This window comes from Phlebotomus argentipes, unplaced genomic scaffold (assembly GCF_947086385.1).
Source record: "Phlebotomus argentipes unplaced genomic scaffold, Phlebotomus argentipes genome assembly contig_6, whole genome shotgun sequence".
In the NCBI taxonomy this organism is placed as follows: domain Eukaryota; kingdom Metazoa; phylum Arthropoda; class Insecta; order Diptera; family Psychodidae; genus Phlebotomus; species Phlebotomus argentipes.
This window is the reverse complement of record NW_026776145.1, coordinates 5046774-5056718: the sequence shown is the minus strand read 5'-3', so window position 1 is coordinate 5056718 and position 9945 is coordinate 5046774. Positions and strand designations below refer to the sequence as shown.

At 46.8% G+C, this 9945-nt stretch overlaps 2 protein-coding genes across 2 annotated transcripts; one reads left to right on the top strand and one right to left on the bottom strand.

Moving 5' to 3' along the window:
• Nucleotides 1-525: 525 nt before the first annotated feature.
• LOC132261112 (ectopic P granules protein 5 homolog) lies at nucleotides 526-8348 on the bottom strand. Its single transcript, XM_059759717.1, has 6 exons — nucleotides 8080-8348; nucleotides 7246-7988; nucleotides 4784-7190; nucleotides 1604-4700; nucleotides 1453-1543; nucleotides 526-1392 (listed from the first exon to the last, which is right to left on the bottom strand). The coding sequence occupies exons 1-6, from the start codon at nucleotides 8110-8112 to the stop codon at nucleotides 576-578; spliced, it is 7188 nt and encodes a 2395-aa protein (XP_059615700.1). The 5' UTR covers nucleotides 8113-8348; the 3' UTR covers nucleotides 526-575.
• Nucleotides 8349-8487: 139 nt separating this feature from the next.
• LOC132265012 (pinin) lies at nucleotides 8488-9886 on the top strand. The gene is made up of 3 exons (XM_059765402.1): nucleotides 8488-8692; nucleotides 8852-9456; nucleotides 9521-9886. The coding sequence occupies exons 1-3, from the start codon at nucleotides 8562-8564 to the stop codon at nucleotides 9832-9834; spliced, it is 1050 nt and encodes a 349-aa protein (XP_059621385.1). The 5' UTR covers nucleotides 8488-8561; the 3' UTR covers nucleotides 9835-9886.
• The last annotated feature ends 59 nt before the right edge of the window (nucleotides 9887-9945 follow it).

Below are 9945 nucleotides of genomic sequence, written 5' to 3'. Positions count from 1 at the left end.
TAATGTAGCCTAATTTCGTCTTATTCCTCTTTAACCACATCTTTTTTCCACATCTTTCTCTATTACTTTTGATTAATTTATTATCGATCGCATGTGTTAGTTTTCTCTCCCTCTTCTGTGCCGTTGAGAGAGAAAGAAATTACATTCCTTGCTCGAAAGCTGGTCTCATTTGGGGATTGGGTTGCTTAGGAATTAATAGAATCCCTAATGCAACTCTTATGCGCGGGCACAACTCTTGTGAGCTCATGTTATTATTGATGGTGTGTTCTAGCGAGAGGACGAAATGATTAATCCCCCCAAAGAATTTAATCCTACATTAAGCTTGTTGTCAGAATTTTAACTGATTTTCCCTTTTCTAATGATAGAATTCTTATACTAAACAAAAAACGCGTTAACTATACACACACAAACACACTGTATGGCGAAAAGGAGGAATATTTAGTAAGAGCACGTCTTTGTAAAACTCCTAAACATTTTACCATGTTGAATGTGAAGAGCAGAATGGAGAGTAATAAATTTTTTGTGAAAAACACTCTGCCAGACTTTTATTCATAAAGCCCTCTCTAGGAATGAATCTAACTCCACATCGTCTCCACCTCCTGCAGAACACCGTCTGTGTCATAGAATCTACGCAGAAGTGACGCAATATTGCTCGCCAGATGACTCAAATCTCCGCAGCTCTGAAGATTGATCTCCGAAATGGCCTCCCGGTATGGATTGAATTGCTTGGACTGTAGCTCGACATTGAGGGCGCAGCGCTCTCGTTCGAAATCACACTCGATGCTGATCACCTTGAGCAGTTCTGCCATGTGGCACGCCAGACACTTCCACAGCACTTTGGATCTCTTCAGCCGCGTGATGCCGATGGCGTTCAGCACACTCTTGCCCCAGTCATCTGGCTCATTGGCCATGTGGATCAGCCTCCTTGTCACGTGCACAAGGAACACAGAGTTCTCCGGCGACTGATCGCACTCCCTGAAGCTCACGCAGCAGAGAAAGCCCCACAAGAGCACAACTTTCAGTTCATTCTCCTCCGTCACTCTGGCACCGTTCAGCCTCTCAAAGACAACACCCATGAGAGTGAGTCTCTTCCTCGCATCTCTCTCACTCCTGAACGTCATAGAGGCATAGAGATGAAGACAGTGCAGAGCCTCCTGACCAATCAATGCCGGTCGCATCATTGCCATGTAACTCCACATGGTTTCCTGGACAAATTTCCATCCAGTATTCATTTCTACTGAGGAGTTTCTAAAGCACCCTTCAATTGTCACCTCTAGCAATGAACTAAGTGGCTCCGAGGCTTTCCTACTCATGGAAATGGCATGCAAAAGGGACGGTCCAGCGGAAGAATTGTTGATCTGCCATGATGCGAATCCCGCCATCACGAGTTTACTGTTCATTGGAAGAACAATTACTCTCAATAACTTTCAATAAGCACACAAATCTATTTACCTTGCTGAAGATTCAGCTTCCTGGGGAATATTTCTGACCATCTCCACGAGAACATTGAGTCCCTCCTTCGGGAAATCTTCCTCCTTTTCCACTGGAGAAGAAAAGTCAAATTAAATACCTAATCTTGAGCTTTGCCTTTAAAACTACTCACAGATCTTCTGGACATCCTTTAGCAGTTCAGAGAAAATCCCCTGGAAAATCTTCTGGCCATCATTCGAGGTGAAAAATTCCTTGTTATTGTTGACAGACATCACCAAAAATTGTAGGATTGTCTTCACATAAACCAATCGCTTCCCTGCTGCTTTAGTTGACTTCGCTTCCTCCCCGGAAAGGTCAATCCGTGAGACTCTCCTTAGAAGATTCCAAACTGCCTTCTCCAAAGATCCTGTAGGAAGATTTGCTGCCAATTTAACACACCAAGTCGATCCTGCAGCCAAGGAAAACACTCCCAGTGTATCACTGTATGCAGAATTCTCAACCAAATCCCATGGAAAGGTCGCTTCGACTTCCTGGAGCAGTGAAGTCATCCGCTGACAATACGCTGCCATGGAGACAAACAGCGAGAACAGCAGAGATATTGTCTGGACTCTCTCCACATAATTCCACGCTGGTTGATGCTTCTGCAGCCACGAGGTCCATGACACTTGCATCAATGTCTCAGAAACGAAGATCATACTTGCTTCCGAGCGCTTTTGGCTGAAAATCCTCGAAGACATAGTCAAGACTTCCACACTCGGATCATAGTTTCCCCAAGGAAGTTTCTTCAGAGCGCCATGAATGGCCAGCGTGATGAACGATGGAATCAGAGCGTTGGTGAAATTCTTTTCATACCACATGAAAATATGCTCAAGCATAGAATTACTTCCAGGAATTGAACTTAGTGCAAAGATTGTGCATCTCGTGAATCCATCAAGAACTTCATCAGGACCCACTTTTGTCGAATCACTCCATGGCAGAAGTACCGGATTCACCACATCCACTTGATTCTTCAGCCAATTCGTCGAAGACTCGGCTTTCCCACCATCCAGAACTATTGGAATGAGCCACATCTCGTAGACATCACGAATGCACGGCCAAATCCACTCACTATACTGATCAGCAGTGGCGCCCGGAAAAGCCTGAACTGTGGCCAGTGTTGCTGCCTGCAGCACAGTGCTCATGAAGACATTGAAGACTCTGTACAAGTCCTTGAATGTCGTGAAGAGTCCGTAGATGCCCACTTTTTTGCGCTCCTCCTTGAAGAACGCACTAAGCCAGTGAATTGTCTCCATCAGATCAACTTGACTCAGGATCTTCTGCTCCCTGGAGAATCTCTCCAGCATCTCGAGGATTTCAGAGCCACTGGCGCTCGGTTTAATCACACCCAATCCAGCAATATTGCAGAGAACACTCATGAGATCCATGAGAACGTCAGCTGTAATGCCAAGTTTCGTGAATCCCTCAAAGAGACTCTTCAGCACACTGTTGTATGATTGCGGGAAGTGATGACGAAACAACTGGATCAGATGAGACCGAAGAATCTGATCATTCACCACTGAATTTCTGTGATTCCCCACTTTCAGTCCTCGCAGGATGAGCTGCATCAAGCCTTCCCTGGCAGAAGAGTGCGGCTCCTGCATCTGTAGCCAATCCGCCACTGAAATCCTCCCCAGAATCATCGCAATAATCTCCTGGTCATTCCAATTGCCAAACGATGCAATTGTGATTTCATAGATGGTGAGAAATTCTCGCGTAGGAAGCTTTTCCGGTGTAAAAAGATCCATCAACAGGTCAGCATAGAATGCTCCCTTCAGCATGATTTCCACCAATCTCTGGCCTTCTTGCTGCAGATGTTCACTCATGAAGTGCGCCAGACTCTTCACCACAGACTGAGTGAGTGATTTCGTGGGCGGATAGAGAGTTAAGAAGTCCGATGAGGATCGCAGTGTCTTATACAAGATCTCAAAGGCGATTTTACATGATTCGGTGCACTTCACGTGTCTGGACTTTTCCATAAGCTTTCTGAGGGTTTGTTCCATTCGCAGCAAAGCTCGCAACACATCATCTTGAAGAGGCTTTCTCATTGTGTTCATAAGACTCTCACTCTTTTCTCGATTGCTGGCGATCTTTCTCTCAACGTCAGCTACAACATTTACTCGGTTCTCAGTTATCCGAATGCTTGCAGATCCTGAGCAGTCCTTGTTTCCCAGAAGATTGCTACATGTCTGAGAGCGATAGTACACCACCTGTTCGTTCACCAGTTTTCCCTTTACCAACCTTCCAAACACCGTGTCCAGCTGACACAATTCCTTAATGTCCGTTGCATAGGTTTTAGCGTACTTCTCCATCAGATTGAAATCACTCTTGAACTGACTCGATGAAAACATTGAGCTTTGCAAGTATTCACGCGCAGAAGACACATTAATAACAGATTTTACTAATTCCTGCGATCTTCTCGGAACAGGAGTGTCATAAGACATCAGTTGCTTTTCAATCTTCTGCGTAAAATCCCTCGAATCTGACTTCGGCACAGTTACAGAACACCGTGGAATCTGTCTTCCAATCTTTGCATTCCACTCTTCGTAGTTTTGTTTCTGCACAGACAGAATTGAACTCATGTTGATGAACTCCGTCCAATCCTGTCGTGAAAACAATAGTCGTCTCACTCTCGAATCTTGTGTGATGTCCTTTCCTTCGAGCCACTTCTGATATGTCCTAAACATCTCAGCTACACTGCCATGGAATCTGTGGAGAACTTCATCGAATTCTCCCTCGCTATCCGCCAATTGCTCATGATAAACCTGAGCATGTTCCAACTGACCACGAACGCGCTTCATGATCATCTCATTGGCGTAATAGAGTCTATCTCTCACGTGTCCCTGACTACTGGACACCTTCGTGAGGTAGAGAGCAAAGAATCTTTGGCACAGGATCACAAGCATCGTATGACTCGTTGGACAGGAGATGATCAAGTTGGCTAACTTGCAGAAGACCAAATCTGATGATTGACTGTGCTGACTTCCCACAGAACTGGCCACTTTCCTTACGAGACTGTCCAGATTTCTCTCCGCTGACGACTGCAAAGAGAGCTGCAGAACGAATTCTTGCCAGAAGCCAGTTTCAGCCTCGAAAACATCGAACTGCACGTCGAATACGAGTAATCCCAACCAGATTGTCGTAACTGGGAGGTTCGGAATCAACCCAATTGATGTTGACTTAGAGAGGAATGATGACATGGATTTCGCTGGAGTTGCTGTTATTTTGGTCTCCTGCAAAAGACATAATTTGTTTAAGAAAAAACGTGAAGAGTAATAGTTATGAACTGATTTACAACGACTTTTCGAATACTGACCATTGTGAGACTGGCGAAGAGCTGCCTGGCCTCAAACCAAGCTTCAGGGACGGTAAAGGCAAATTCCAGGATTACATCCAGAATGTAGAGCGCATTCCAGTTGCTCTTGAAGTCTTTGTACCTCGTGAGACATTGCAGCCACAAGAGGATGATAGCAGTCGGTGAGCGAAGTCCGTAGCGCTGATATTCCATGAACTGTGACAATATCATTTTCCCAAACAATTCAATAATCGCACACACACTCTTGCTGAACACCATATCAATGGTCATCCGTGCGTAGGAGTTGTCCACAGAGAAGATGTGATGCAGAAGTGAATTGAAGGCGGTGTTCTTCGATAGACTCTCAGGACAGGCGAGAAAGAGTGGGAAGACAATTTGAAGGCACCTCAAGGCAGTCACTTGGTCATCACTCTTGAACAGTACTTCCATATTTCTGAAGCTGTACGTGCAAATCTGCGGAATGGAGTGTCCGCGCTGAGTGAGCAGAATCGACAAATAAATGGCCAGATGTCGATTCTCTTTGATACCCTTGCACACATCAGCCAAATCCTCAAGCTCTGGAATCTCGGAAAGAACAGCTTCAGGTGTGCAAATCACTTGCCACGGAGTTTCTCGATCGATGGCGTGAAGCTTGAGAACTGAAATCATTTTCCAGCACCACGTTTGGAAGTTCAATGCCGTGGTTTTGTCCATCACGAGACTCTTCACATTCTCAGCAATAAAATTCGATGAGCTGGAGGAATTCTTCACGGCCGCCCGGAAGATAATCAGTGCAATTCTCGTGTGCAAAGCCGCGTGAAGGAACAATCGGCCGTCTGGTAGGTATCCCCAATTGATGTTGTTGATGATAATCCTCGCCATTCCGTTCTCTGCCGATTCCAGGGAACTCTCAAGGAGCCACTTCTCGAGTGTGTCAAGCACACCCGGACCTGGTCTCCACTTTTGCAGCGGCAGACGCTTCAGAAGATACGTTCCGTAGGAACTTCCCTCCAAACTGTTGCCCTCGAATTGAAGAATGATGTCGCTGATGAGCTCCGGACACTCTTCCGCCAGATTTGCTATCAAATCTCTGGCTATTTTGCTGCAATCGTGCTTCGTTGAGCCTCGCAGAAAGCCTATCTCGAGGAAATCGGACACAATGCTCTGTCGAAGAACTACATTAACACTGGCCATGTTGGCCAGAGTCTGCAAGAGATAGTGAAGATCCTCCTGAGACACGTCATTCGCCTCGAATACCTCCACAATACTGTAATCCGCTTCGCGATTCCTCGCCTCAATTGTCTCCTCGGCTGGCGAATCTCCAAAGTGTGGCGCGCGGATCTTCTGATACAGATTCCCAATGCATTGTGGTGTCAACTGATCGAAAGGCAGCCCAACGAGATATTGCCACGCTCCAGCTGTGCGAGATAAGTAGATATGATCGACAGAGCGCACGAGGAGCTGCTCGAATTCCGTCTGAATTCTCGCCCTGATCATTACGTCATTCACTACTGTCGCTCCTTGGAAGACATTGTAGACACTCGATGCATACTGAACACACTGAGCCACAAGCCGAGCGAGTCTCTTTGTAAATTGCCGATACTTCTCCGTGTTGTACGTGCACAATCCAATTCCCAGGGTTTCCACGAGAAAGCTGGCGAAGGCGAAGAACTGAAGCACCGTCCGGGCAGTGATTGCCTCCTTGCGGATTATATATCCCTCCGCTTGAGGTTCCATCTTCGTGGCCAGACTGAAGATTTCCCGCCACGGGATTTGATTGAATATCGCCACGAGATCACTTTCTCTCAGCACCAGCAAATCCACATCTTCCTCCCCATCGGAGTCCACAAACGACCACTCATCGCCGCCAGAGACATTCTTGTCCATTCTCGACCAGCAGAGGATCTCACTGAGGAACTCTAGCCGTTTCGTCACTGGCAGGAGAATCGCCTGCAGGATTGTGAGACTGTGCTGAATGCAGACATGATTCTCGAGGGATTCCGTCGAAAAGCCACTCGCAGGGACTTGAATCATCGGCGCTGCCCAGGAAACAACGCCTGGCGGACATCGCAGGACGTGATGAAGGATGAACATGTGATCTGGCCATGTTGCCACTTCCAGAAGCAGATTCACGACAATTGTCAGCCACTTTTTCACATTACTCGTGAAGATCTTGTCCACGCTGGGCTTTCGCAGGAAGAAGAAAAGCACAGAAATGCTTCGTCGAAGATCATCAGATCCGCTCACAAACTCCTGTCCAGCAGCTGAGCTGTGTTGGTTCTGAATTCTCACGATCTCCTCGTCGATCATCATCTTGAACAGAGCACCGAGAGTGGCACAATTCACAAATTTATCACAGCAAGCAGTGCGAATTTCAGACAAGTTTCCAAACACGAGCTCCAAAACGTTATCATTGAAGATAGCTTTCCTGGAAGAACAAGGCATTAAAATCTCTCAAGCAGTCTGAATTTCTGACAACTCACTTAAACGACACTGTGGTAGACACGCGATTCCCATCACTGCACGTCCCGGAGAATCTTTGGTTCACATTAATGATACTCCAGAGCTTCTCTTGGTTCCCTTTGCAAATTTCCTTGAGTCTCTCAGCCTCAATCTCCAGACATCTTCGCTCAGCTAACGCCTGCATATATTCCTGGAGGCAGTGAAATAGAAAATCATCGTTCCTGAGGAAGCTGGGATTCAATTCAGTCTCTATAAACTCCTTCTCGAGATCCTTGGCGAAGCAGAGAAGATTGTTCGAGTAGAGTTCTCGTAGTTGAGCAATTGTAAATGGTTCAATGTTGATTTCCAATCCCTGGACATCTTGTGTCCTCATAAAGGGAATTGCATCCTGTTTAAGCTTTTCCAGTGTTGGATAGAGTTGTGTAGATGTTTCCCTGAGGATTGGCACTTGAGGCACTTCCTCGACTTCCAGAGGAGGAGCTGAAGGTGTGACGATGACTTCTTCCGGGGCTTCTTCTTCAGCTGGAGGAGCCAAAGGGCGTTCCTGAGTTTTTGCCACTTCATTCTCTTGTTTTTGTGTGGTTGGTTCTGTTGCCAAGGCTGTGGGATGATGACATTCCTCTGCAATCCCTTGAACTTCTTCCACTATCGGAGCTACCTCGAGCTCCTCAGGATCCTCAACTTGATCCTCAAGCAGTTCAACATCAGCAATTCGCGTCTCAACTCTTCCCACGGATTCTCCTGAACTCCTGGTCTTCCTTTTCTGTGAATCATTATCACACAAAGGAAATCAATAGAACGCAATTCATGGAATTCTTATCAATTGAATGCAAAGTCAGCAATTATTTCCTCACCTTCTTTGTCTTGGGTTTCTCCAGAGTAGCCATTGCACTTTATTGTGTGAAATAATCAACAATTTTACACATAATTTACATAAAAATATTGGGGCAAAAATTTCTTTCGATACCACTTTATTGTTTTCAGGGCATTATCATGATGTCACATTTGAAAACAACGGCAATAACACACCACAGAAATATATCTATTTGTAGGTCATGGGAGAGTTGTCACGAAGAGTGCATCACTGGATATCACAGAAAATTACTTGTTCTATAATTGTGCAACAGAATCACTGTCGAATAATTCAGAAAATACACTTTTTACGTCTTTTTTCTCAACCTCGCCACTCACTTCACCTTCTCGGGTGTCCTCCGCCAGGGCGCGCACAGTCGCATGGTGGATGGCATTTTCGCCGCGACTCGCCGTCAGATGAATAAATAAAAATATACACAAGCAGTCTATTTCGGGAAAAAGTGGCTAAAAAGCGTGGAAAATAATGGGTACAGTGGTCCTCGAGACGTACGATGATCTCCAGGAGAAGCTAAATGAGGCGCGGTCGCGTCTGAAGGGCCTGAACGACAATATAAGACGCGTCGTTGGCCGAGATGTGGTGAACTTCCCACCGAGGTTAGGAAAATGACATTTTGGCCGCACATTTTTTCCCAAATACCGAAGGAAATTGCTATTTTCGAGACGTTTTGAGCCCTAGAATGTCCTCAGGGACTGACTGGGCGTGGTTTTGGGAGAAAAAATGCCAGAAGTATTGATAATTTTCTGTGGTTTCAGGATGGACAGGAAGCGCCCTTATGATTCAGAATTCGGGGCGAAGGACAATGTTGTGGTGAAGAGACGCTTCAACAATGACACAAAATCCGTCTTCAGTCGACTGTCGGGTCCGCCGCATCGTGATGATGATGTGGAGACGAAGCCCAAGGTGTATTCGAGAGTGATTAAGGAACTGCCGACAAGGGAGGAAATCGTGGCCGCCCAAGGCTTGGATGAGCAGTCAAAGGCTCGCAATAGACGTATTTTTGCCGTCAGTTTGCTGGGCACGCTGCAGAAGTTCTGTCAGGAGGAGTCCCGACTGAAGCCGAAGGAGGACAAGAAGGCACAGATTGAGAAGCGCCTGGAGGATCAGGCGCGGCGCGAGAAGATCAACATGGAGAAGGAGCGCAAGAGTCTGTTCAATGATCGCAAGCAGCAGCAGCTCCAGATTCGCCTGCTGGAGCAGAAGATGAACAAGATGCAGGAGGAGCGCGACTGGGAAGAGTCTCAGCGACCGCTGATGAACTTCATCAAGACTAAAGCCAAGCCACATCTCTTTTACAAGCCGAAGATCGTTTGCAAGAAGACAGAGAGAAAGCTCGTCGAGAGCAGAGCGGAGATTGAGAGTGAGTTTAGAGGGAATTGCAGAGGTTCTTGAGGCAGGAGACTGATTCATTGGTTGTTTTGCAGGATCCTTGGAGGCCAAGCGACAGGCGGTCAAGGAGGAGATTGCCGAGATGGAGAAGCGCTACAGATCGGAAGTGGCTCAGCACTCGGACGACAGCTATATGCCGCCGATGCGAGCGCAAGAGCCAATGCGGCGCGACCAGGAGTCCGACGGGGAATTGCAGAGCTCAGACAATTCAGAGGACGAGACTGAGTCCAGGTCTCACAGGCGCCACGGTCAGGACATGCAGCTGAAGACGGTGTTCAAGCAGGAGGACGTGAAAGACAACGTGAAGATGATCATCTCCGTGGTGAATGATCAGGCTGTGACCAATTGAGGTTGCATTTTGTGAATCCCGAGGCGAGAATTCAATAAAAGCCTTTGGTAATCCGGCACGTGGCTGTTGTAGGGTTTCGAGGGCGTTGCCTGGGCAACGCGAAAAGAGTCA

Bases quoted from the DNA above. Each gene is read 5' to 3' on its own strand.
- LOC132261112 (XM_059759717.1), bottom strand. From the start codon at position 8,112: ATGGCTACTCTGGAGAAACCCAAGACAAAGAAG. The intron at 7,989-8,079 runs GTGAGGAAATAA...AATGATTCACAG, and splicing joins AGAAACCCAAGACAAAGAAG to AAAAGGAAGACCAGGAGTTC. The intron at 1,393-1,452 runs GTAAATAGATTT...TCCAATGAACAG, and splicing joins GAAGCTGAATCTTCAGCAAG to TAAACTCGTGATGGCGGGAT.
- LOC132265012 (XM_059765402.1), top strand. From the start codon at position 8,562: ATGGGTACAGTGGTCCTCGAGACGTACGATGATCTCCAGGAGAAGCTA. The intron at 8,693-8,851 runs GTTAGGAAAATG...CTGTGGTTTCAG, and splicing joins GTGGTGAACTTCCCACCGAG to GATGGACAGGAAGCGCCCTT. The intron at 9,457-9,520 runs GTGAGTTTAGAG...GTTGTTTTGCAG, and splicing joins GAGCAGAGCGGAGATTGAGA to GATCCTTGGAGGCCAAGCGA.